Source organism: Ptychodera flava, chromosome 12 (genome assembly GCF_041260155.1).
Source record: "Ptychodera flava strain L36383 chromosome 12, AS_Pfla_20210202, whole genome shotgun sequence".
In the NCBI taxonomy this organism is placed as follows: Eukaryota; Metazoa; Hemichordata; class Enteropneusta; family Ptychoderidae; genus Ptychodera; species Ptychodera flava.
Window position 1 is genome coordinate 36,579,804 of NC_091939.1, and position 27,095 is coordinate 36,606,898.

The 27,095-nt window shown below is 39.2% G+C and overlaps 1 protein-coding gene across 1 annotated transcript in view; it reads left to right on the forward strand.

The window, feature by feature from the left end:
- The window catches only part of LOC139145762 (vacuole membrane protein 1-like), a 268,119-nt gene that overhangs the window by 206,243 nt on the left and 34,781 nt on the right, over positions 1–27,095 (forward strand). Inside the window, 3 exon segments of the mRNA XM_070717066.1 lie at positions 3,107–3,192; positions 17,882–17,962; positions 23,022–23,200. Of these exon segments, the coding sequence (XP_070573167.1) occupies positions 3,107–3,192; positions 17,882–17,962; positions 23,022–23,200 (346 nt within the window).

Below are 27,095 nucleotides of genomic sequence, written 5' to 3' on the forward strand. Positions count from 1 at the left end.
AAGTCTAGGTCATCTCATCATGTGATGTCATGCATGAAGACCCCCTAATTACGCAATTATGGTTCACAAGAAACTACCTAGGGTGGTCCAATAGGTGAAAGGTAATTTTGCTGCCTTCCAATTTAAATGGCATTTTGCTGCCTTCCAATTTAAATGGCATTTTGCTGCCTTCCAATTTAAATGGCATTCAGCTTGATTGACTCCCATTCGGCCTACTTTCAAACTGCTATAACTTATACAAGAAATTATGTGATTCTGAATGATTTTAATATTTTTGTAGATTCCACCAGTTTAATGATCTAGAAGTGGACATCACCAGACATTTCTTGATGATATCAAAATATCAAATGAAAATATATCTGGGCTAAAACTTTTGAGACTGAATTTGTAAATTTACTAAGAATTTTCGGAAGCTAGAGGGGAAACAGACATAACAGTGTGATGGGCGGACCAGAAAGTCCATGGAAATCAAGCAGGTTGTTCTTACATGAACATTGCTGTTTGGTGTGTTGATTTGTAACACGTACACTATGCTAACATGTTTCAACACCCAAGGAAACATTTGCAACTTTATAGTCAATGCGACATATTAATAAAATTATTTTAATTTTGTATCGGAATATCACAAAACAATGTTGTGATCATCGCAGTCCAGCTGTTATGAGTAAGCATGTGTACTTGGCTGGACCGATCAAGTTTCTGCAAAAAATCATTTCACTGTCATTGACAAGCTAAAGTGACGTCTTTAATAAATGTGTCCAGTCAATATCCAAAGAAAATCAAGGCCATCAATGACACGAAGAAAGTTTGTCAGTCCCCACGGACGAAGTCTGGGGGGACTTATAGATTGAGTCATGTCCGTCTGTCCGTGCGTGCGTGCGTACGTCCGTCCGTCTGTCCGTTCAGGCAGACATCAGACTGAGACATGCCCTGGTCAATTTCTTTCAAACTTTGCACAAGGATAGTACCCTACCCCATACAGATGCACGTCGATTTGTTTCACAATGCGATCAAATTTGGCCGTGTTAGACTTGGAGGACTTTTTAGTTTACACCTCCATAGACTCCCATGTATAAGGCAGTTCTCCATAGACTCCCAGGTATAAGGCAGTCCTCCATAGACTCCCATGTAAAGGCAGTTCTCCATAGACTCCCATGTATAAGTCAGTTCTCCGTAGACGCCCATGTATAAGGCCAAGAAAAATAAAAATTTAGTTTCTCATCGTATTCTAGTGCAAAAAAGATGCAGTGACACAGTTTTTAGTCCCCACGGATGAAGTCCAGGGGGCTTATAGATTGGGTCATGGTGTCCAGGTCATTGTGTCCGTTCGTCCATCCGTTCGTCCATCCTTTCACACAGATATCTCAGACATTTTGACAAAATGTCACGTGACATTGGTGACCTTTGACCTCAAATATACGTATTTGTTCATAACTCAGTAACCACAAGTGCTACACCCTTCATATATGGTATGATGGGATGACGCCACATATTATACCTCATTAATTATGCACATATCTAATTTTGAGCGAGCCAATAGAGCTAGAGGTCTGATTTTTGGTATATAGGGATAACTTAGCAATACAATTTTTTTTTTTGACAACATGTCACGTGACCTCAATGACCTTTGACCTCAAATATACATATTTGTCCATAACTCAGTAACCACAAGTGCCACACCCTTCATATCTGGTATGATGGGACACCTTATGACGCCACATACTGTACCTCATTAATTATGTGCATATCTAATTCTGAGCAAGCCAATAGAGCTTGATGTCTGATTTTTCGTATATAGGGATAACTATAGGATAGAAATTTTTTTACAAAATGTCATGTGAACTTGATTTTTTACCTAAAATATACGTTTATGTCAATAAATAAGTCCCACAAGTGCTATGTCCTTTATATTTAGTAGGATGGGAGACCTTATGACAACACACGCTTTACTTCATTTATTATGCACATATCTAATTCTGGGCAAGCGAATAGAGGTAGAGGTCTGATTTTTGGCATATAGGGATTTATTAGCAATACATTTTTTTTTTCAAAATGTCACGTGACCTCAATGACCTTTGACCTTGATTATACATATATATATGCATATCTCAGTAACCACAAGTTCTATACCCTTCAATCTTGATAGGATATTAGACCTTAAGATGTCACATCTTGTACCTCATTTATTATGCGCATATGTATTTCTTGGCTGGCCAATACAGCTACAGGTCTGATCTTTTTTCCCAATTTAGAACAATAACTTAGACATGCCTCATGTGTTTCAAATTGGGAACAACGAAATAGACTTATGTGCCCATAGATCTCAACATATCAATCCAGTGATACTTCTTAATGACCACATTTCCCTGCCCCATCAAGACTAATACTCCTATTACTATGTCATTGTCAATGACTTGTTTAGAATTATATTTTTGTTTTAAACTACAGTTCTTTGATGCAGTGTGGTCGTCTCGCAATCCATCATCACGGCAGATGTAGTGCATCCAATACACAGTCCACACTGTCCAATCATGCGTGCATGTTTTCCTGTTATAATTCAATAGGGTCAGAATTTTGTAGCAAGGAACATACAAAATCTTGCAGATAAATCAATTTGGATGATCTATGTACATCTATGCAAATTCCAAGTTTGGTTGACATGTGAAAATTATGTTTTTTGCCTTCATGTACAAGATGGCATGTTTACCAAGCTGGACGCGCTCACTGCTAAAAAACCAATAGGTTTTATTACAGTTTCACATTTTAACCCTTTCTTTGCATCTTTCTCAGCAACATTCCCCAAACCTCTCTCCTTGCATCCCTACCGCTAAATGCACTGAGGAGCACAGTGTCATCATTGACGCTATTTTTTAATTCACTTATTTATATGTTGTCTGGTGATAAATAATCTTTATAGCAGACATGTGGTTAAGGAGTACAGTTTTTATTAAACTATCATCCGTGGCAGATGATATTCTTTCATTTGACCTTCACTAATTATTGTCTATCTTAAAATTATTGTATATTTCAAAGCATTTCAATTATGGTATTTTTCAAAAGATTTCTTATTGGAATATCTGTTTTTATTTTGTGCTTTGTTTTGTAGCAAGATTATCAGGGATTGAACCAGACGATGAAGAATATGAAGAATTTGAAGAAATTTTGGAACATCTTAATGATCAAGATCAACAGGTATTTGTCTCAAAAAGTCATTTGAATATTATCCCTTTGTATAATTACAGTGCGTACATTTTTACATGTACGTGCAATTTGTGAACTCCAGAATACATCTGCCAAATAGTGAAAATTGATGTTTTGAAAAGTACAAGACACTACCTAGAAATATAAAAATATTGACAGAAGATTGTAACATTCCATCAAATAAAATTTGGAAGTCTCCGAAATTTTGGGTACAATAATTTCCTTTGGTTAAATAATCTAGTTATACACACATTTATACTCATGTGTTCTAAAACGTAAGCTAATGCCATAGCGATGTCTATCTATCTGTCCGTGTGTGTCTGTCCATCTGACTGTTTACATGATTACTCAAGAATGCCTGAACACATACAAGTCAGATTGGGTAGACCGGTACAATATGCTAATGGCAAGAACTGATAAGATTTTGGTTAGTGTGGCTTGCATATTAATTACGTTATGAAATATCTTTTTTTCTGCTTATTTGAAATACTCACCCAGATACTATCATGAATTAACGCAAAGGAACGACACGGAGACAAGTGTTTGGCCGAAATCCAGGGTTATGCATGTACTGCCACAGCGGGGACGTCGAGGCGTCATGGCGGCCTGGACGGCGGTGCCGGACTCCTGGTACCTTGCATCAGACAATGTGCTACCGCACACCCGCTACAGGCCTATGACAGTACCCCCCTGGAACTTTATTGTGTAAAGCTATCTATATAGAGACATACAGTAATCTTTTATTGTGAGCTGCTACCCTGCAGCGAGGCACGCCTTTTTTTTTTGAGGAGGGTGGGTGGGAGTTTTGTGGTGTGAACTTGAGCGGGGCAGAAGTTGAAATGGACGATATATAGCTTTGATCACACTGATATGCGCATGGATAATGATGTGGAAAGGGTGACGCAAGTTGTTTAGATAACGGTAAATGAGGGCAGTTGGTAGATTAGGTTACGTCTCAAGTGCATCCAGCAAGTGGTAGGTGTAGGCGACGCATGGTGAGCCATACATGTCAAGGTCTAAACCCTTTTCCCTGTGTCCCTCCAGACGTTAACAATAATTATAGCAAAGCCATAATCACCCATTAACCCAAAGGAACAACACCGAGACAAGTGTTTGGTTGAAATCCGGGGTTATGCATGTACTGCCACGGCGGGGGCGTCGATGCATCATGGCGGCCTGGACGGCGGTACTGGACTCCTGGTGCCGTGCATCAGGCAACGTGCTACCGGGCACCCGCTACAGGCCCATGACAATACCCCCAAATTATGGCCAAACCGCTGGCATGCATGGCTGCGGTACGGCAGCAATACAGGCCCCCCCCCATGGTGACCATGCACCACTGGGAGATGTCTCATAGTAAATGTTCATTGTTCCTAACGTTTCATGTCTCTACAGTTCATGTAGCACCGTTACAACATTGGCATTGTCCACCGAGAACCAAGTCCTCCGTCGAATTGTTGGCATGTCGCGAGTACCTTCAGTACTATATGTCAAGGGTCTTCGCAGTGTCTTGATGTAGATCTGGTACGAATCACTCCTCCATCTGCCCAGTGTTTTTATGAGCCAGTCAGGCAAGCCGGCTTCGGCAGCGGTCGTGGCTGCGCCACTGCGGAAGCTATGCATCACATACAGTTTAGCATCGGTAGTTCCTGCCTAGGTAACAGTTCCCGCAGGCATTGGTTCAGTCTTTGTCGTGTGAGCCATGTGCCATCCGCAAATTGGAACGTAGGTTCCCCTTGCATACGTAGCCACGGTTCCCTTTATGCTTCCCATATGCGCGGACCGCACACAGAGAGGTCCCGGTTGGAGCGATACGGATGGTGTGCCCATGAGCGTATGGGTCAGTCTTTGATGACTTTGTCCTGATTTCAATCACATCCGTTAGCACTATGTCCTGGGCGAGCAATGTGGCATTTACGTCGAATTCCATAGGTGTTCGCGAGGTGAACTCACTTACCCTCAGAAAGCCGTAGAATGCCAGTGTGAAGCTTGCCCATACCATGAGCTTGTCATTGCTGCACATGTCGTTACGCTGACGCAGCCATTCCTTGAGGCAACGGAGCAGGTCAATGGTGATTGATAGTCGTGGCCGGCGCACTTCTCCGATGCTTCTCCTGATCCCTTGCAGTGTCCATTGCAGAAGAGCGTGTGTTGTTACGTCGTCAGCATACCCGCATTCAACGTGGTGATGCATCACCCCGGCTAGGTACACCTTGATGGTTCGGTATGCTAGTCCTCGGTTTGCCAGATACGTAACGAAGAGTATGGCTTTCCTGGCTGTGACAGGTAAGGCCACTAGTCCGTGTGATAAGCAGAAATCCATGTAGCAATTTTGTCCTACCTGGTATGTGCATCGCGTGTTCTCTGCTACACTGTTATGGATATAGACGGTTGCTAGTTCCGTCAGTTGTTGTGTAGCAGGCGGGATGGACATAGTCACGTTGGTACAGGCATGGGGCCGGCATTTGCTTCGGGCACCAATGCTCTGAATCTCTCCATCTGTAAACAAGAAAGTGCATCAGCAACTGAGTTATCAATTCCACTGACGTGGGCAATCATGACATGGAAATTTTCTTTGGCTGCCTCATAAAAGATGCTCCTTACTAGTTACATGATATCCGGGCATCTCGTCGAGCCTTTTATGATTGTCACAATGAAATAGCACTCGGCGGCCATGCCAGCGATGCCCCCACATTGAACAGGCGACTAGTATTGGGTACATCTCTTTCCATTCGATTGAGGCTTGGAGAGAACCAGGCCATGCAACGGTTAACCAGTGACCTGTACGGTAGCCACCAGAGCCTACAGCGTCCGAGGCTTGGGAGGTAATCACCCAATAACCGTTGGGGCTCCTTTTATGCAAGAATAAAAATTTGAACTTCCTGCTCAGACTTCCCGTGACGTAGGTCACTGGACTCCCTAACTCAGTTATAATCTTGCACGACTGTCTCTGACAGCTCCGTACGGCTCCGGCAAGTTTTTGCTCACGTGTCACACACATGAGCATATGGTTTAGCGATGTCTGTGTGTGTGTCTGTATACCGGATATCTCAAGAACTGCTGAAGGGATGTCAACCAAATTTTGTACACAGCTTCAGGATCTAAATGGCAAGAATCGTAAAGGTTTTGGTGGGCGTGGCTTGGATATTAATGAAGTTATCAGAGTTTTAATTTTTCTGTTACATGGTTGTCTATGAGAGAGCTTTCGCTAGTGCCGCGTATGACAAGTGAAAACGATCGATTGACGAGATATTTGGAGTAGAGAATTGGAATGTACTTCAATCTAAAGATCTCACTGAGGGGAACAAAATAAGCCTTGAATGATCAAGATTGGACGAGTAGTTCCGGAGATACAGATTTTTAAAGTGATAAATTTTCGTATTTTTTTCTGCCGTTCATGAAAAGTTTTTAATTTTAATGAAGTTTTGATGTCAATATATCAGAAATAATACATAAATAGCTTTGATGAAAGCTTAAAACCTGTTGCAATATTCCTTTTGAAACCAATTGTGGCCATTCACTCTGAAAAAACTTATTCAACTACAAATTATATGCGTTCAAAATTGAATATTATCTAATTTCACAGACCGTAAAAACAGTGCGTTCACAGAAAAACTAAGTCCACCTAATTAAATATGCAAAAATTAAATATCTCGATTATTCTTCCACATAGAGACATAGAATTTTCAATTTGTAGGTTTTCAAACATGCTGAATTCAATGAAATCATTCAAAATGATGTCTGACCATATCCTATGTAGTTTTCCTGATCAGCCTTTCAGGTATGCTAATTTATGCAAATTATTACTTTCAAAAAGATTTATTCATTGTAAGTTTTTGTAATTAGCAATATGTCGGATAAATGTGTAACTACAATCATTGGTGCCAGACATATACACTCATCCAAACTGTTTACGCAGTACGCGATAGCGTACACACTGGCCACACTCAAGTCAAAATGTCGGTAGCTGCAATAATTGTAGCCCCAGGGCCTTTGTTCACCGTGTAGGCTATTCAGCCCTGGCCATGACAGTGGCTGAATAGCCAACACGGCAAAACAAAGACACATGGACTACAATTATTGCAGCGATGTCGACACCCAACACGGCAAACAAAGGCCCGTGGGTTAAATTTTTTGCAGTGGAAATGTTGATAGTGGTACTCACACTACCTCCTGATTGCGCTCAACGTACTTGTCGATCAATTTCCATCAAAACCGCTCAACAAAATTTCATGAAACCTTCGAATCTTACTTAATGTACACTAGATTTTATCATCAGATAGCCGCTCATCCAAAATTTTGCTGTCTTGAGGTCGAGATTTTCGATCAATGTTCTTCTTTCAATTTCAAACGATGACAACATGTGAACATCGCAACATTGGGGCTCTGACGCATTAGAGAATTATCTGACGTTTCCAACAATGGGTCATACATTGAAATCGGCCCGTACGTTTCAGTGGAATGTTCCATTTAATATAGGTGTGGCAAAATCACCCTTTTCTGGCGATCCGTGCAAGAGAACGAAACCCAATTTTCAAGTTTTTATAACTTTTTATTAGTTTTATTTTTTCGATTTTATTTACTTTACAAATGAAAGAAGAAGTTTATGACAATCAAAATGAAGTATCATGAGTGAAAAAAACATCATTTATTTAGGAGAAATATGCCTTTAAAGTTGGGACTTTTTACGTGAACTTCACTTGGCAGAACAATTTTTCGGATGTTTGACATGGCTAATCATAGCTTTATGCGGGACAAGTGAAAACCCGAAAGTGTTTTGTGATAGTGAATCGAGCAAACTTTTGGTCAGTTCACTGCGGGAAGAAAGGATGCCTGTTTGGGCAGTATTCCGCGAAGCATATTTCCTACCTGAGAGCGCTTTCAGTCGGTTGCTCTTGACGACAGTGAACATTGTATCAATTTATTTTCAATAGTTTATCGATCGAATTCTGCTCGCGTGCCGCTCGTGTAATCAGGTCATCTCATGAATATTTCCACATTTACCCATATATACTGACGTATAAGCCATACCATCGACGTATCGGTTGGTTTCTTGTACTCAAATTAAATCAACGACACTTTTTTTAGTTTCGGTAATACTTTTACGTTTCAGCATATTTTGGCGCACTTTTGCCAAGCTTGGCGCCATTGTGAGCTGCGAACGACCTGCGAGTGAGCACGACAACAATGTATCAATTTCCGATAAAAGGATATCGATCGATAAGGTTCACTACACGATTACAGTGGAGACTGTGCCCGTTCGCCTCTGTTCTGTGTTATTTTTTCAATTTTCTGCAATTTTCATCGTTCCTATACGCCCAAATTTTGTATTAATTACAACAACTTGACAGGCATTTGGTCTGTACAGCTTAGAAGACGCTTACTGATTAAAATGCGTCCATTTAAGACCCTTCTTCTGTATATGTAAACGCTGTCAGATCGCCATTTTGTTGAGGGCACGAGTAAATTTCAGTGATCGGAATAAATACAATGCAAATAAAACAAGTTTCGTTAAGATATTCAAAAATCTAAAACCAATTGATTTTTGTTTATCAATCAGAGGATCACCGTGCCAATTTTCACCGTCATTGGTTCAGAATTGAGGAATTTGAACCGGCGAGAAGTATGCGATCTGTTTGTACATTAGACGCCATTGTTTTGTATGGGAACTCGAGGTTATTCGCCGCATCGTAAAATGAAAAATACATCTGAAAAAAAGTTGGTTTAATTTTTTCATTTCGCCGTCATTTTTCACAATATTTGAGATTACACATCTCAGTAATGTTAACTAAAACTCTATGGTTTTATTTTTTTGAGTTTCCGTTTTATTTTTATGAAATGACGAGTTAAGCTTAACGATCGTTTGTTCTGTTGGCTGTATTTTCACGTACTTTTACATATGACTATTATCGCTTAGGTATTTTAGCAATTTGTCCGTGATATTCTTGACAAAATAACATAATTGAAAGGGCAACATGTAAAGGAAATGGAGTATGCAACTTTTTCATCAATATTTTACTGTGCAGCGAGGAAATCCAGCGAAATTTTAAACACGACGCGGGAGGTTGATTTTACTCTCTGTACGCGTACTCAACATATGCGTGGCGAAATGTGTATTGCCCAATATAGGGCACCTTTTGGCCGTAGTGGTTTTACTTTTATAGTCATTCTATCATTCAAATTAAAAACTATCTACTGTTGATTGACCAATCAGAGTGCTCAATTCAGGGTGTTTTATTTACTCGTAAAGCCTTGGTCACCAAATTCCAGAAACGAATGACACCGCCGTAGTAAAGTACTGTCCAATCAAAAGTGAACATGTCATATTCTGTAGACATCTGGTATGTTTTAATATTCAAATTTGGTAACACAGCGGAAACCAGCTGCAACACAAAATCTGCTGTGCCCTAGGGCATTTATATAATGTGCCCTAGGGCATTTATAGGGTGTTCCATTACATTGGAAGGCTATTTCACAAATAAAAGTTTTAATTCATATCTTAAACATGTTACATTGACAAAGGGGACGGTTGACATAAACACATTGAAAACGAAAATATATCAGTTAGGGGCGATAGTTTTTAAGTCGGATAAAACCCTCGTACTCAGGCTCTTCTGGTATATAAAGTCCAACCCTACGATAAAATGTCTCGGCCTGCGGCCTCGACATTTTATCGTTGGGTTGGACTTTATATACCAGAAGAGCCCTCGTACTCGGGCTTTATCCTATACTATAAATCCGAACACCAAAAACTGTGTGTTAAGGTCAGTTCTGAGTAGTTTCTAAGTCTGTGCGTTCAGAATTTACCGTGAATTTTGCCATACGTACGTACTTCGTTCAACAGCCCTATACTCTATACTGGCAACGCTACGATCAGCTGTTTTCAAACCCGGGTAGTGTTATGATCATTTTTCATCTGTTGATGTCGCACAAAAATTTACAAAATGATATTTAACAACAGAAATGAATACTCTTTCAATGATTTATGGGAATAAAGTCAGCATGCCATGGTAATAAATGTATGTGAACAACCTTTATTATTAAACAGCATGGGGAAAATGACAGACAGTGGTATAAATAGTGCAGGAATCGGGAATTGAAAAACAAGTTGAAAGAGAGGGCAAATGAAGAGAGAATGAAAAATCTAAGGAAAGAACCAAGAGCAAAGAAAAAAGTCATAACCCTGACTCTAGATTTTAATGCCAAAGGAAAATTGAGTACAACAAGATGACAGCTTTTTAGGGGGTTTAATATTCTTGTGTAAAAAAGGATAGCTCCAGGGAATTATTATGTGAGTCGATCAACTGAACAATGACTTATTTTATTCATATTCCTATGATTTTTGGTTTTTTGAATAGCAGAATTTCTCAAATGTAACATTTAAGAAGTTATACAGATCTAAAAGATATTTTTTCTTTTTTGTTATTACTCAAGTTTAACTGTCCAAAATTTCGTACAGCTAGCGTAAAAACTCTGAGAGTTATAGCTGTTTGAAAATGAGGAACAATGGCTATTTTTACTGACTTTCCGTCCAATGTTTTTTGGCTCTCCATGATTGTCAGTGTATCTAAAATACAAAATTTAAGTAATTTTACAAATCTTAAATGCATGTATTCTTTGCATTATCTCTCAATATTAACTGCTCAAAATTTGACAGAGCTAGCTTAAAAACTCTGAAAGTTACAGTAGTTTGAAAATGGCGAAAAATAGTTTTTTGACTGGTATTATACACGGTACCATCCAATTTCCAACACTGTCTCACAACATTTTTGGCATTTTCAAGTCTCTGTGTAAAGAAAACAAAAGCTCCTTATACCTTACTCTTACAATATATTGCACAAAAAGTATTTTAAAGCAGTTTTCTTAGAGAATTAATGTTATTATACAACAATACTTTTTCATAGGGATACCCACAAAATGACTCTTAGCCATATGTTGTAATTTTTTGACCATTTGTCAAAAAAATCGAGCATATTTTAATTCTAAAAAAAATCATAACTCTAGAAGTAAACAAGATAGAACCATTATTCAAACAGTTTTTTAAATTCTGAGACAAGATCTTCAAGAAAAAATACAATTCAAGTAAGTTTAACCAAGAACAAAAAATGGCCTGGCATCCCTAATATAGGTTGCAACTCTATCACAAAAGACAACAGTTACTGTTGAAACATGCCCAAATCAAGAAGAATGGCAACTGCTGTCTTACTTCAGCTAGAGACAGTGCACATTTCTAGATTTGTCTGAAACTTGTGAAAGTGCACATTTCTAGATTTGTCTGAAACTTGTGAAAGTGCACATTTCTAGATTTGTCTGAAACTTGTGAAAGCTCTTTTTGAACCTGAGATTTGATCGAAGGATGACAATAAAGGTGTTATTAAATGAAGTATTAATTTGTGTTTGTACAATCATTCCGTGTAGTCCATACAAAATAGATGTTGCTTTTTGCTTGTACATTGTCTCACTTTGCAAATTCCAAGTTTACTAACAAATTTTGAAAATTAAAACTTTTTAGACTGAATTTGTAAATTTACTTCGCATTTTCAGAAGCCAGAGGAAACACAGGCATTCCAGTGTGCGACTAGAAAGTCCATGGAAATCAAGCAGGTTGTTCTTACATAAACATTGTTGTTTGATGGTTGATTTGTGACACATTGTGCTAACATATTTCAACACCCAAAGAACTTTTGCATCCTTATAGTCAATATCTATCTATCTATCTATCTAACAAATTTATAAAGCGCCAAATATCCAAAGGTAAATACCAATGCTCAGTGGCGCTAAGAGTTCATAAAAAGGCTCTCTGAAACATGTAACTTTTTAAGCGTCTTTTGAAAATGTTAATGTTAGCGGAGGTTTTAATGTCAATGGGTAGAGAATTCCAAAGAACTGGAGCTGCTGAAGAAAAGGAGCGGCGACCGTAAGAAGTCATCTTCCATCTAGGACTCTAGGTGTGTGCAGAAGAAATTGATCAGATGAACGGAGAATGCGTGATGAAGAATGAGGCGTGATTAAATTCCTGATGTATAGTGGGGAGAGTCCATTTAGGGCTTTATAGGTTAGGAGCAAAAGCTTGAAGACAATGCGACAGGATACCGGAAGCCAGTGAAGTTGCCTAAGGACAGGGGTAATATGTTCAGATTTCCTGGTCAGTGTAACAATTCTGGCTGCTGTGTTTTGGGCATGTTGTAAGCGTTGAAGCTGAGCGTCAGGCAAACCATATAGTAAGGAATTGCAGTAATCCAGCTTTGCAGATATAATGGCCTGGACGAGGGTAGCACAGGAATCTTTAGACAAGTATTTCCTTATGCGTCCAATTTTGCGGAGGTGGAAGTGGATAGCACGGCAGGTGGCACTGACATGTTGTTGAAATGTATAGTTATCATCGAATTCAACACCAATGTTCCTTGCAGAGGTTGTAGTTTTAATAACACTTGAACAGATGTTGATGTTGGTGAGTAGAGACGGTGACCGATCAAATTTGGAACGTATTAAGATGACTTCTGTCTTAGAGTCATTTAACTTGAGTTTGTTTTGTGTCATCCAACTCATTATATCTTTAACCGCATCTTCGACAGAGGAAACAGCAGTGGTGATAGCAGATTTCTTAAAGGACAGGTACAGTTGGTTATCATCGGCGAATAGATGAAACTGAATTTTATGATGGCGGATAAGCTGACCAAGAGGTGAATATACAGCGTAGATAATAGTGGTCCCAGGACAGATCCTTGGGTACTCCAAATCGTAGCAATTGAGCAGGGGAGTATTTCCATTTATTGAAACTAACTGGGATCTGTCTGTGAGGTATGAATGGAGCCACTGCAGAGCAGTCGATGTAATCCCAAGATTTGATAAACGCTGTAATAACATGTGGTGATCGATGGTGTCAAACGCTGCCGATAGGTCCAAAAAACAAGAAGAACAATGTGACTGGAGTCAAGTGCTGTCAGAATATCATTGTGAACAAGGAGAAGTGCTGTTTCAGTACTGTGGTGTTGCTTGTAAGCAGATTGAAGTGGCTCTAATAGATTGTTTTTCTTTAAGAAGTCTTTCAGTTGAGCAGCAACTACTTTTTCAAGTACCTTGGAAAGAAATGGTAGATTTGAGATTGGACGGAAGTTTTTGAGAATTTCAGGATCAAGCGTTGGTTTCTTTATGATTGGTGTGACGATTGCAGACTTCATTGAATGGGGCACAAGACCGGATTCCAATGACAGATTAATGATCCACGTGATGATCGTGAGTAATTTGTCAAGACACAGCTTGACAAATGATGTTGGGATCGGATCTAACATGCTTGTTTTATTTGGTGCATTCTGGATGATGCCACGAACTTCTTCCTCAGAAATAGGTTGGAAATGATCCAGAAATTTTGAAGAAATGACTTCTAGGTTTCTGAAATCATCAGCTGAGCTTTGTGCATCGAGGCTTGAACGAATATCTGTGATCTTTTGATTGAAGAAGTCACTGAAACGGTTACTCAATTCAAGATCGGATGTGTGAGAAGGAAGCAAGTTGTTATTTGGTGATGATGAAATGGATGACACTATTTTGAAGAGAGACTTTACATCATGTGCATTCTTATCGATGAGATCTTTGTAATATGTTCTCTTGGCATTGCGGATCAGAGAGTTGGTGTTCTTGCATGATTCACGATATATCTGCCGGTGAACTTCAAGTTTCGACTTTCGCCACAGTTTTTCCGCACGGCGTCTATTTTTCTTGGCAATAGCGATTTCCGGTGTATACCAATTACAGTCTGGTCTAACAGTTAGAGTACGTTTTTGTACCGGTGCATGCTTATTAAGGAGTTCACTGAGTTTGGTATTATAAGTATTAACGGCATCATTGAGATCAGGCGGTGGATCACAGAATACAGTAATACTGTCGAGATCTTTCATCAAGTCTTTAGTTGATATTTTGGCAAGTTGACGGTACACAATATCTTTTTTGAAGCGATGAGGTTTTGGAAGAGATAACTTAGCAACAACAGGGTTGTGATCAGAAGAGTGAAAACCATCTACAAGAAGAGATGATATGAGAGAGTCATTATTACAAATAACTAAATCCAATATATCCACATTTGTGAGTGGGTTGTTCAACAAACTGAGTGAAGTTAGACGAAGTCAGTAGGTCAATAAACTTCCGAGCATTCGTGTCACTTACATTGTCCACATGGATGTTAAAGTCACCAATAAAGACTATATTTGATGCACTAGGAACGTAGTTTTCCAATGTTGATCCAAATTCACTTAGAAATTGAGTGAAAGTCAGTTTATTTTTGGCACTAGGAGGTGGGCGATAAACGACAACAACCTTCAGCGAGACACCACCGTATTGAAAAATGGCCTCCGAGGCTTCAAATGAAGAAATGTTACGTACAGCTTTCCACGAAACAATTTTCAGTGTTGATTTATAAATAATAGCAATACCCCCATGGGCAGGGCTAGTGGTTGATTTCACTTTACGGGGTAGATGTTGGAAAGAATAACCATTTGGTATGCACTCATTGATAATAGGTTCATCTCCAGATTCATGAAGCCATGATTCTGTAACACAAAGTATATCAATACTGTTCTCTGCAATGTAGTCAGCTACTTCCGCAGCTTTATTTCCCAATGACTGGACATTCCATGTGGCTAAAGTTAGGAGATCATATCTCGTGGTTTGAGAGTTTTTATGAGAATGTACGTTTTCGACGAGTACATTTTCCAGCACGACGGCCTCTGGTACATTTCAAGATCTTATTTTCCTTCAAACAATTGAAAACATCAATTGGAAGTTTATCACCTGCCTCCGGTTTCAAGCCTAGTAGAGTTGACCTTGTATACTGTATTCTCATTGCTGGTACGACAGCTGTGAAGTATGAATATTTTTCCGCAGCAGGTTCAGCTGCCACAGAGTGATGTACAACATTTCCCTGTAGGAGACATAGCTCAGGTGGATGTGTTAAGTTAAGTGTTAAGTATTAATCACAAATATTTTAATTTTGTATCAGGATATCACAAAACAATGTACATGTATTTATCATTGCGGTCCAGCTGTTATGAGTAAGCATGTGTACTTGACTGGGCTGATCAAGTTTCCGCAAAAAAATCAATGTATTTGGTGGACATGTGAAAATTATGTTTTTTGCCTTCATGTACGAGATGGCACGTTTACCAAGCTGGACGGTCACTGCTAAAAAAAGGAATAGGTTTTATTACAGTTTCACATTTCAACCCTTTCATGTCCATGTCACGGACAAGCTAAAGTGACGTCATTGATAAATATGCCCATTCAATATCCAAAGAAAATCAAGGCTATCAATGACACAAAGAAATTTGTTTGGAATTATATTTTTCTTTGTAAACTACAGTTCTTTGATGCAGTGCTGTTGTCTGACAATGAACTCAATCCGTCATCACGGCAGATGTAGTGCATGCTGTGCACACTGTCCAGCTAGCCATGCATGCATGTTTTCCTGTCATAATTCAATCAGGTCAGAATTTGGTAGCAAGGAACATACAAAGTATTGCAGATCAATCAAATTTGATGATGTTGTTGATCTATGCAAATTCCAAGTTTGGTGGACAAGTGAAAATTATGTTTTTTGCCTTCATCTACGAGATGGCACCTTTACCAAGCTGGATAGTCACTGCTAAAAAAAAGAATAGGTTTTATTACAGTTTCACATTTCAACCCTTTCTTTGCAGCCTTTTCAGTAACATTCCCAAAACCTCTCTCCTTGCATCCCTGCCACTAAATGCACTGAGGAGCAACAGTGTCATCATTGACGCTTTTTTCTCGACATATACAGCTGAATTCTATCAGCCGCTGGGTTGTTTGTTTTGACAATTGAGGTCCATCAACCAAATTTTCTTTTGAAATTCTACATGTACATCAAAGAATGTGGAGTCTTTCAGTCTTTTGTTCACAGAAGAGAGAGAGATGATTCTACAGGAAAGGACAGTACAATTCCATTCATGCATCATAAATGCCATTAGGTACTTAGTGCCATGATGTGTTAAAGCGCAGTGGTCGTCGTGCTGCGCATGCTCCTGAGGGGGTCCCCCTTGTTGACAACATATCCGAGAATGCTGCATGAGGTTACAGGTTGATTATTATGTTTGCGATATTGCCGGTGATATGGCGGCTGATTTGTCACAAGCATACCAACTTACCAAATCTAACACGCAATAAAAGGTCAATTAATCTAAGTTAAATATCTGCTGAATATTGAACAGTAATTACACGCTGGATTGAGATCACATTTGATCATGATTTTCTTGAATCAGCTGAATGGGGTTCGCTCGAGCCATGGAGCTATACATTTACCCGTACGCGTGTATATGCCAACAGACTATCAATGACCGGGCTCTGGTCGACGACATCGCTAGCAAGGATGAGAACTTTCATTTCAAGAGGCCCAACAGGAGTACAATTGACAATTGACAAGCTACAGAAATCTACAGCTTGCAGAGCAATGCCCGCTGCAGCAAGAAGCATCTGTTCCGTGGTCTGCATGAACGTCGGTGTCAAGAGAACCAGGTATATGGCGCGCTACACTCGGCTGTGGAGAATCCAACTCCACTACGAAGTTTACCCCGTTCAGGGGTGCAAACGAGAATTCCGAGTACAGGTATCAAGTCAAGCGAAGGACCTTTCATAGGTCTTCTTGTTATATGGGGGTTGTCTCATTTGAAAGAGGATTCAGACCTACCCGGCAATCAGGAGGTACTACAACGAAGTTTGCGTAGCACCGGTAGGCCTACACTAGCTAGCCGTTGGATCACTGCCATGACAGTGCACAGGATCTCTCAATACGTCCCTATGTGTAGCTGTGCAATTTTCCTGCCAAATGCCGCGAAAACCTGCTCGTTTTGTCTATTGTGTCCTGTCATTTGACTATTTCTTGCCACATATATTACTAGAAGAAGTAAGAAATGGTGATCAACAGTGGGTCGTGGGCCAAGTCGTCGCGGGGCTGGTACGTTGTGCACCTGGTTGTGGGACCGGATTCTCTTATATCCATGTACGTCAACGCGGTGACCTTCTCCCTTATCGAAGCAACAGCATCTCCCGTGTCCTGCTCTGGCTTGCCGATCATGGTCTTGAGTGTAATTTTTGTGTTAGGCATTGTGCGTGTTGCTGGTCTACATATATATATATATATATATATATATATATATATATATATATATATATATAATGTTGATCATTTTAGTGATGTATTTTTACTGTGCTGTACGTAGCATTGTGTACAACCAGCGTGACCGCGTGCGATCAAACCCATTTGTTCAGTGTGATTGCATGCAGTAAACTCAGCGACATAATGTGCAGAGTGTCTCAATTTTTGTAGCCTTACATGAGTTTATAGATAGAAATACACCACTGAAGTTTGTTTCCGATCTTAATATTTTACTATGCATGATGTTGAGTCTTACAAAGGCGTTAACAAAGTGAGGGACCGCTCCCATCTCACTCCGATTGATGTTGAGAAGACTTATGTTTACAAACATTTATGTTTTAATATCAACAATAAAATCACGCATGCCCAGCATGACGACCACTGCTCTTTAACATAGACCAGTGGAAAACAGAACTACAAATTTTACATATCTATTAATGAGTGCTGCATATAGCATGATACAGTTGTAAATGATGTAACTTTTTGCCATTTTTTAATCTTACTTGATTTTAGGATTGGATAACACGGGCTAAGTTAGCTATTCAGAAACTTGTACAGAAAGTTGGTTTCCTGGGAATACTTGCATGTGCATCAGTAAGTATCTTCTTTAAAGAATATAGCTCCTGACAAATTGTATGGCATTTAAGGGAGATAGATACCTTTTAGACACTTTCAGAATTTTTTTTTTTTCTCACTTGAAGAAGTCCTATCCCAATAAACTATATATTTTCTGAAAGCCCTGATATAGAGAAATCCAACCGAGCACAATACATAGTCATTATTTGCATAAGAGTCATGTGACAAGCGTTTTTCTGAACCTTCCAAAAAAAGGTTTTCCTTCCTTTAGCAAACACACTGCAAGATTTCCGGTTGAAATTTGTTCATTGACAGGCCTTGACAATATTCCTTCAAATCCATGTCTGCGATTTTTTCTCGGCGTCTCCATTCAAATTATATGGCCTGACAATTACAATTCCTTGAAAAGCACTCCTGTCTAACACCTTCAAGAGCACATAACAAAAAATCAAAAGCATAAAAAGGAAATCCCAGACACTGATTTTGAATTCATTATGTTTCCAATGGACAGTGTGAATTTCAAACAGCTGGTGTTTGTGAGCGCGAATTGACTAGGTGCAAAAGAAGGCTACCTCATTCACACATTGAATTTGAGAAAAACGCAAAAAATGTGTTTTGTTACTTCGACGCCACGGCATTTGATAATTAAACGGGAATTAACCTAAACACGGGCGTACTTTGTCACCTAGTTATAATGTCGACCAGGAATGACAGTTGTTCGAAGATAACATCTGAGGAAAATAAAGTAAATGCGGAAAACTACAATTTTTGGAGCCTTCGTTTCGGCACATCGCCACAGTGACTGCTTCAGCGGAAAAACAGTGACCTCAGCAGTCATTATTGATATCGGGCGTGTCCTAAATTCATATGTAAATAAGCTTGCCTGCATTCCCTAGATTAACACTGCAACGCGAGGTAGACTTGATACTATCTGACTAATTGTTTATTGTTCACAAATTGTGAACAACAAACAATAACCCTGTCAACAATAAACCGTAACAATAATGTTTGTTGAAGCACAGTCCCTCCGAAGCCTACTCCAATTAGTCAGTTTTCGACATACAGAACTGTTTCTGCTCAAAACGCATTGCGGCCAAAAACTATGTGTTTTACCAGTATGTTTCACGTCTATCCATACCCGATAGAAGTACTGCAAGACAACCAAAACTGTTCTCCATCAAACTTAACACTTTCACTGCGTAATAAATTTTTATACATGCGTTCCTGTGCGTAGTTTGCTATGGATAAATGGCCTTATAAATATTGGTTTACATGCATGAGCTGTATCTTTGTAATTATAAGAGTATTCATGACAATTTTTTCAGTGAGTATTGCAGTATGACAGAGCATCATAAAAATGAACAAAATGAATAAAAATGAAGGTCACATGTTCATGGCGGCCATATTAGAGTTTACCAAAAAAAATTCAAAAAACGTTGCATTTTTTGTTATATATAAATGTATTTTTTTCAGTGTAACGCTTTACAAATTACTACTTACGTTTTATTTACTCAAATATAGTAGGGGGAACACATACTCTAAAACATATTCCACATAAATGAGGTTAATATGCATATTTATTACAAGTTCATCTTCGAACAACAGGTATCATCTGACATTCAAAAGAGAGCTATATTATATATAAGCTTATATACTGGTAGCTAGTCTGATGTGTAATTGTCATTGATAGATTGATGTCGTACAACATCCACAGGATACCCCATCAACGTTTGTGACGCCGGTCACCGACCCTTTGTCGCACTTTTCTCTCAGCATGCTCAGCTGGCCTACCTTCCTGTCTTGCTTGCAATCTCTGTCCCAACTGGTTCGGGACATATTCAAGTTCGGTATTAGAGTTGTCATTTGAAACTTGACTTCCGCTATCTCCGTCGAGTTCAGTTTCACGATCAGTGACAATTCCACTATCACTGTCTAGAAAAAAACATGCTCAAGGGCTTAATCTGTGTTAAACTGTGCCCACGTCGCCATTTTTAAATACCCTCTGACAGAAAAACAACAACTGATCACACGATCGTTAAAAAGTACGGCGGAGAAATGACCGAGTATGGCGGCATTTGTTTACAAATTTGGCGCGCATGCTCATTTAGGTTTGACCTCCACCTCGTACGCTATGCTAGGCTTGAGGAAATAGTCAACAAACATGATGTAGATCAGACAAAGCCAACGTATATCGAACGCATATAAACGCGTACGTTCTTGGCGCGTTTACGCGCCTCCTGCAGTCTGGCCTTTCACATAGAATGCGCCCGCGGTGAAAGTGTCAATATTACGACAGAAGACCCAAAAAAACACTTTCACTTCTGTTAACATTTTACGTGTGAGTGGACACGCAACAACGTTCCACACTCAAAATTCTTCAATCCTGCTCCAAACGAAAATTAGGGCCGAAACCCCCCCCCAAAAAAAACAAAACAAAACAAACAATACAAAAAAAACACGACTTTTTCTTGTATATAATGTCGGTCAATACCTCTTATATTCAAAAACTTGTCCCATAATCCCAATCTATGATGCCGAACATCATCAAATTTAATATGTCCATTTCTGATTATATTTTTTATACCTTATAACGTCCAACATCAAAAATTGTTCCTCCTCTGAACTTATTGGAACCAAAAAAACAAAACACCTTTTTTCTGACACAGTGATTGTGTTTTACACATCGGTCCATGGTCTGGATTTTGAATTGCTCTTAGCTCTGGTCAGTCGGTGGAGATTCCAAATCAAAGCAAGGTCATTCGACGTAGAAAAGTCGACGTGTGTTACCAGGCAAACTCGGTAGAGTTTATTATGCACCGTCGTCAGTGCATCTGAACGTAATCACAGTGAATAAAGATACATCCAAGTACCTCACCAAGGGTTTCAGTGTCGTTTTATTTTGGAAATGGTTGCGATGTCATACAATTTGACAGTCGATCAGGCGACATCCCCCCAAAAATCATTCCTCCGATATTGTGCACGAAAAAATACGCTGACCTAGACCTCTCCTCGGACCGATCGGGAAACGTTGCCGGGTAACACACGTCAACTTTTCTACATTACGTTCAAATGACCTGGCCTTGGTTTGGAATCTCCACTGACTGACTGGAGCTAAGATCAATTCAAAAACCAGACCACGGACCCCTTTTGAGCAGACATTTGCACCATATGCATGCAGCAATAATCAGATGATGGGTCAAAGGTCATCTCGATTGTAAAGTATGCAATAATTTACAGTCCAAATTCGTGTTCATATGATCTTTTTAAATATTTCCAATTTTTTGTTTGATGCAGTTTTAAAATTTAGCAAGACTTTTATAGGAACATAAACCAAAACGAAAATACAAAAATAATTACGGTAACTCGGAAAATTACATCCTAGCTGAACTTGCCATTTCAAATCGACAACTGGTTTATGGTGTAGATGAACTCAACCAGGCTGAGAAGTGCTGCTGGCCCATCCACTGCTCAGGTCATGTGACTAATTAAAAATTCAAGGTTTAGGTGCACCACCTCTCATTAGTCCTGATGACTGTGCCAAGTTTGGGAAGTGTACATGTACTGGTTGGTACAGATGTTGAGCTCACATTTCTTTATAAGGACATTTATCAGTGTCGTGTTGATTAAGTTTTGATTTGCATATTTAATGAACTTTTCCTAATCAGAGTGATATGTCCAGAAAAACTGCATCAAATTTGAGGAAATTTGGTACAGATGTTGATCTCACAGTGCTGTAATACAATTCAATGTCACTGAGCAGTATTAATTAAAGTAATTACTGATTTGTATTTTTTAGGGTGATATCCAGCAGCGCTGCATCAAATTTTATGAAATGTGCTTACAGGTGGCAATCTGTCCTGTCATAATAGAATGCGAAGATGTTTAGGGGCCGTTGATAATAAAAGCTGACGCACAAGAAACGTAATTCCTTTGTTTTACTTGAAACCCCCTCCCTCCCCCTCAAAACGAAAGTTCTTATGCGAAATCAATTTCGTATTATGATGCCGTTTCTGACAAACCCACTCGCACCTCTCCTATCCGCACGCCCATGAAAAAATACCGGAAGTGCACATTAATTACTAACCCTCCACTTTACGCGTATCACTTTATAAGTCACAGAACATTTTAATGTATGTCACACGTAGGAAAATGTTTTACGTACATGTTTCACGTTGAAAAAGTATGCAAGTTTTATTTTATATTTATGTCTTTTTTTGTCTTTTCTATTCCGTATTTTGTGGTCAGTTATTCTGTTCTTGATGAACGCGACGGTAGTATTGCGTTCTTGCTGCAAAGTAACAGTTCGAAAACAATAGACAAAATCCTTATGCGATTTTGACGCTCACAAAACGAAATGAGCTTTGACCCCCTCCCCCCTAAACGAAAGAATTACGTTTGTCGTGCGTCAGCTTTAATTATCGACTGCCCCTCAGCAACATCCTGTCGATTAATAAACAATTGACTTATTTAATGACCTTATGTAATAAAGGTGGCAGCCAAGATTTGCTTTACGTTTTCACCACCGTAGAACTCATTCTCAGCCATTAAACCCCATCTGTATGGCAGTACTTTTAATTACAAAAATAAACAGAACTCCATTAGGGGACGACTGCATTAACTTGCATGGTATCTGAAACCCGAGTCCTTGCCTGAGCAACTCGGGTGACAAACAGAAGACTTTTAATCCCCAAGGTGTGAATGTTCCATTGTTATGTTTATCTAATCCAGCTGGTGCCATTGTAGTGCCATTGTAGGAAAGGCAGGTCTGTGAAATTGATCCTCTAGGGAAGTAGGGTATTCCTAAGTTAATGGAGCCTTCCCGTAATGCTATCCTCTCGAGGCGGTTGTAAATCAAAGTACCCTTAACAAGTTGGGACTGTGTCATCAGCTATAACTTGTTCATATATAGTCAGAGGAAATAGAAAAATATCATCATACTATCAGAACACACATGGTTAGACACTAAAACTACTAAATATCCATGAAATATCAAAATACATTTACCAGAGATCCCAAAACTGATATCAAATTTCTGTGACACAATTTATGATTATTTCATATCTTTTTTATTTACTAGATTCCAAATCCATTATTTGACCTTGCTGGTATTACTTGTGGTCACTTTCTAATACCATTCTGGACATTTTTTGGTGCTACAATCATTGGTAAAGCTGTCATCAAGATGCACGTGCAGAAACTGTTTGTTATCACAATGTTCAGTGAACGACATGTGGAGAATCTGGTCAACATGATTGGGTAAGTAATTAATAGTATGCCTGTATATCTTTATTTTGGTGATGTAAGCGATAGTCTAAATAGCTGTATATTCAAAGTGTGTTGTAAGAATGCCGGTACATAAAGTATATCTACAAATCTGGAACATCCCATACAGGTACAGTTCATACAACATTAGGAATTAAAAGAAAACACACTTGATTTTACCAATATGATCATTAAAATATACAGTACTAGCATCACATAACTTGTAACCGCATTTTGCGGTATGCAGCAAACCTTGCATAACTGTGCAGTAGCACTGTTCTTTGCCGCAAGGTCTGCGGTATCTATTGTCTTATGCCCACTTTGCATTGTTTTATTTCCGCAAACACTGCGGCAACACATTTTCGGGAACTCACTGACCCCTCAAAACATGCGGCAACAACAGTGCGGGAACACACTGACAACTCAAATGCTGCGGTAACACCTCGTTGTGATCGCATTCTATTGTTCTAAATGTTGAAACTTGTGCGCCAACTGAATGAGTGATAGCTTCGAAACCACAGCTGAAGAAATTGCAACTCTGTACAACAAATATGAATGCTAATTTGAACTTCACGGTACGGTCAATTGTAGGCCTACACAGCAAGACAGTAAGGGTGACTGGGAGTCAACTTGGCATGTTATTCCAGTAATTGAGCACCAAATCGCCAAAATTGTAAAGAGAAATATAAATCATGTCTTTCTGTTTGATATACAATACAATGATTATCACTGTAAAATATTTCTCTGGCTGGGTGGGCCGGCTGCCGTATGTTGTGAGTTTTGAATCCGATGGATAATTTAAGAAATTTCTCAAATAAAGATGACATCACTGATTGGAGAGAGACGTGATGTCAAAGAGAAATTTACTTGATGATTATGACAATCAGGTTAGTCATGGTCCCTTCACGGTTGGTAAGTTGATGCCACAACACATCGCAGAAGACAAGTGACAAGTAAATTTAAAAACAATGATAATTTTTCTTGAGATGTGTTTCTATTTTTCAATGCAAGGAGTGAATGCCCGTGAACTCGGAACTGATCACTGATAAAGTTCCCAAAAAGTGAGATTTCTTTGTTCAACAGCATGAACATTCGTTTAGCAAAACTGTCACACACTTCACAAGGAAGCCATAGCTCCGAGAGCTAGAAAAAGACTGGCGGGAAAACTCCACACATGCTCAGAAAGGTCCAAAGTCAATGGCTGACTAATAACGTTAATAAATCAATGACAGGAACTGAAAGGTTAACAATCTCCCCTTATTCTTTTGTTCGAAAAGAAATAAATTGTCCAATAAATTGTCCAATGTAAAATGTCCGGCCAAGACACTGCTGCATGAAATGCATTATAAACAAATAACAACAAAACGTCTCTCTAGTCTTTCTTCATGTCCATGTACTGAATTTAAATACACAAATCTTGTACAGATGAAGTTAGTGCAAGTCAACAACTCCTTCAGCAAGTGCTTTCATCAGCAGTATAGGCGACGCTCCTTTTTTCGTCAAACAATCTGCTACCTGTTTCTTGCCCTTTGACCAAATTATCCTTTGTATTTGATGATTCTCAACCAGTTCCTTGATTCCACTTATTTCAATTCTTAGCCGTTTTTCTGCCACCACTTTTGTTGATTTTACAGCTTCACACAGTGACTTACAATCTATAAGGCACACAAGGGGTAACACTTCAGATGTTGGTTTGCCTGTAGTCAGTTCTGCAAATAGGATAGCAATAACCAATGCAGCATCAATGCCGTCTGCCATTGCAAGTGTTTCTGCTGCTAAGGTACTGCGTACTACATTGCGAATCTTCTTGGAGTTCCAACTAATAGGTGAAAATTTGCCAGTCTCCCCAGCTAAAAGAATTATGTGACCACCCTGGCTGCCGCCATCTGGGAGATTACCAAGTGAAGCATCACTATACACAACTAAAGATAAATTTCCATCACCAAGATGATGAAACTTCAATGATATTCTATCAGTTTTAATTCTTCTGATGACTTTGTTGGCGTGTAGAAGATCTTCAACACTCCCATTTTTGATGCTTGCTGCCAGATTACATGCATCAAACAATATATCTGGACGACTCTGATGTGCTATCCACAATATTTGACCCACCTTCGATCGCAAAAGATCTCTCTAAATATCAGTCAGTGGCATGTCCTTTTCCAAAGTTCTGCATCTCTTAAGGTAATACGGCTAGTTTCCAATCGGATTCGAACCCACAACATACGGCATCAGTCGCCTAGCTGAGAGGCCACAGACAGAACCGCTCGGCTAAATCTCCACTCCCAAAAAAGAGTGGTAAAACACGCCTCGGGGACAGATATTCGGACTCTCAAACTTTTTCAATTCTTTTCTGATCTACCACTTGTGGGGGTTCGTTTTAAAGCTCTTGGTGTAAGAAAACTTTTTACTAGCTTAGTTTTTTGAAAATCGAAAATTTTATTTTTTCTCCATAGAGATAACATTGGGATGGCGGCCATTTTGAATTTCAAATATCGGTAAATCTCAAGTAATTTGTTTCTCTTGTTCCAAAATTTGTAAGGTGACCCCCGATTTTTATTCTTGATTTTGAAAGAGAGTGGTTGAAATATTCTTTGAGGAAAGTTTGAGCAAAAGTTTAAGTCTTTCACTTTCGAGGTGCATACTACCTTAATGTGGATAGGTGTCAGATTGTCAATGTAGTTGTCTTGACCCAAACGTATTTCATCGTCACCACTTGTAAGACCCATGCCAACATATTGAAATGCATGGCTACCTTCTTTACCAACATGCAATGTTGCACGAATATGATTGATGACCGTTGCTTCAAATTCTGGTGTTCCACCCAATTAATATACCAAGTCATCCATATGACTTGCCAAATAGCCGATCACCACATCATTCTTGTTGATCCAATAGAACACCGCTGGAACTACCTTGGATGCATTAGCACCAGTTTCTATCATGACAGATTTCACACGTTTATACCAGTACAGGGAAGCATCACCAAGACTGTATACACATTTTTGTAGATGCCAAACTTTACCTGGGCAATTGGCTTCTTTTGGAGGTCGTACAACAATATCTCTTTCTAATTTATTTCCTTGTAGGAAAGCTGTCTTTATATCCATTGAGTATGGTTTCCAATTTTGCTGTGCCATCAGAGTCAAAATGAGTCGTGAGGACTCTTTTCCACATGTGGGTGAATCTTTGAGTATTTGTTCGTGGTCTATTTCTTCAAAGCCTCTGACCACTAGTTGAGCTTTGGGTTTGATGCCATCAGGTGTAGTTTTCAAAGTGTTCACCCATCTAGTTGATATACATTTTTGTCCTTTATCTGGTACTTCAATGTACACTTTATTTTGTTTCCAACTGTCAAGTTCTGCCAATTCTGCATCCATCATTGATAAGTCATCCAACATCATGACATTTTCATCCTGGATACTCATGTCTGGAGGCTGATGAATTTCTCAATCAGCAACCTGACTTAAATCAACTGATTGTCTGACACCATTTATCTCATCTGGCGCCACATATTCAATATTGTACCAGTTTTTAAATTTTCCTGATACTTTGCCAGCTCTGCTTAATACTTTAGCTGACACTCTGGAATCATTTTCCTCATGTCTATAGGAGACCATACTACCAGGCTTGATGACAGCAACATTTCTGATAGGATGTACTGCAACACTTGCATTTTCTGTATCTGTACTGTCTTCATCATCTTCTTCTGTATCACTCTCAGTTTCCTCCACTGTTGCCTTTTCATCATCATTATCCAACTGGTCATCATTTTCTATTTTACTAGTACTGTGTTCTGTTTTGACAGAGTTGTCATGTTCTGTCTGTAGAGTTTTACTGAGTCTACACCGATGTACACGGATAATTACACCACCATGCCGTACTAATA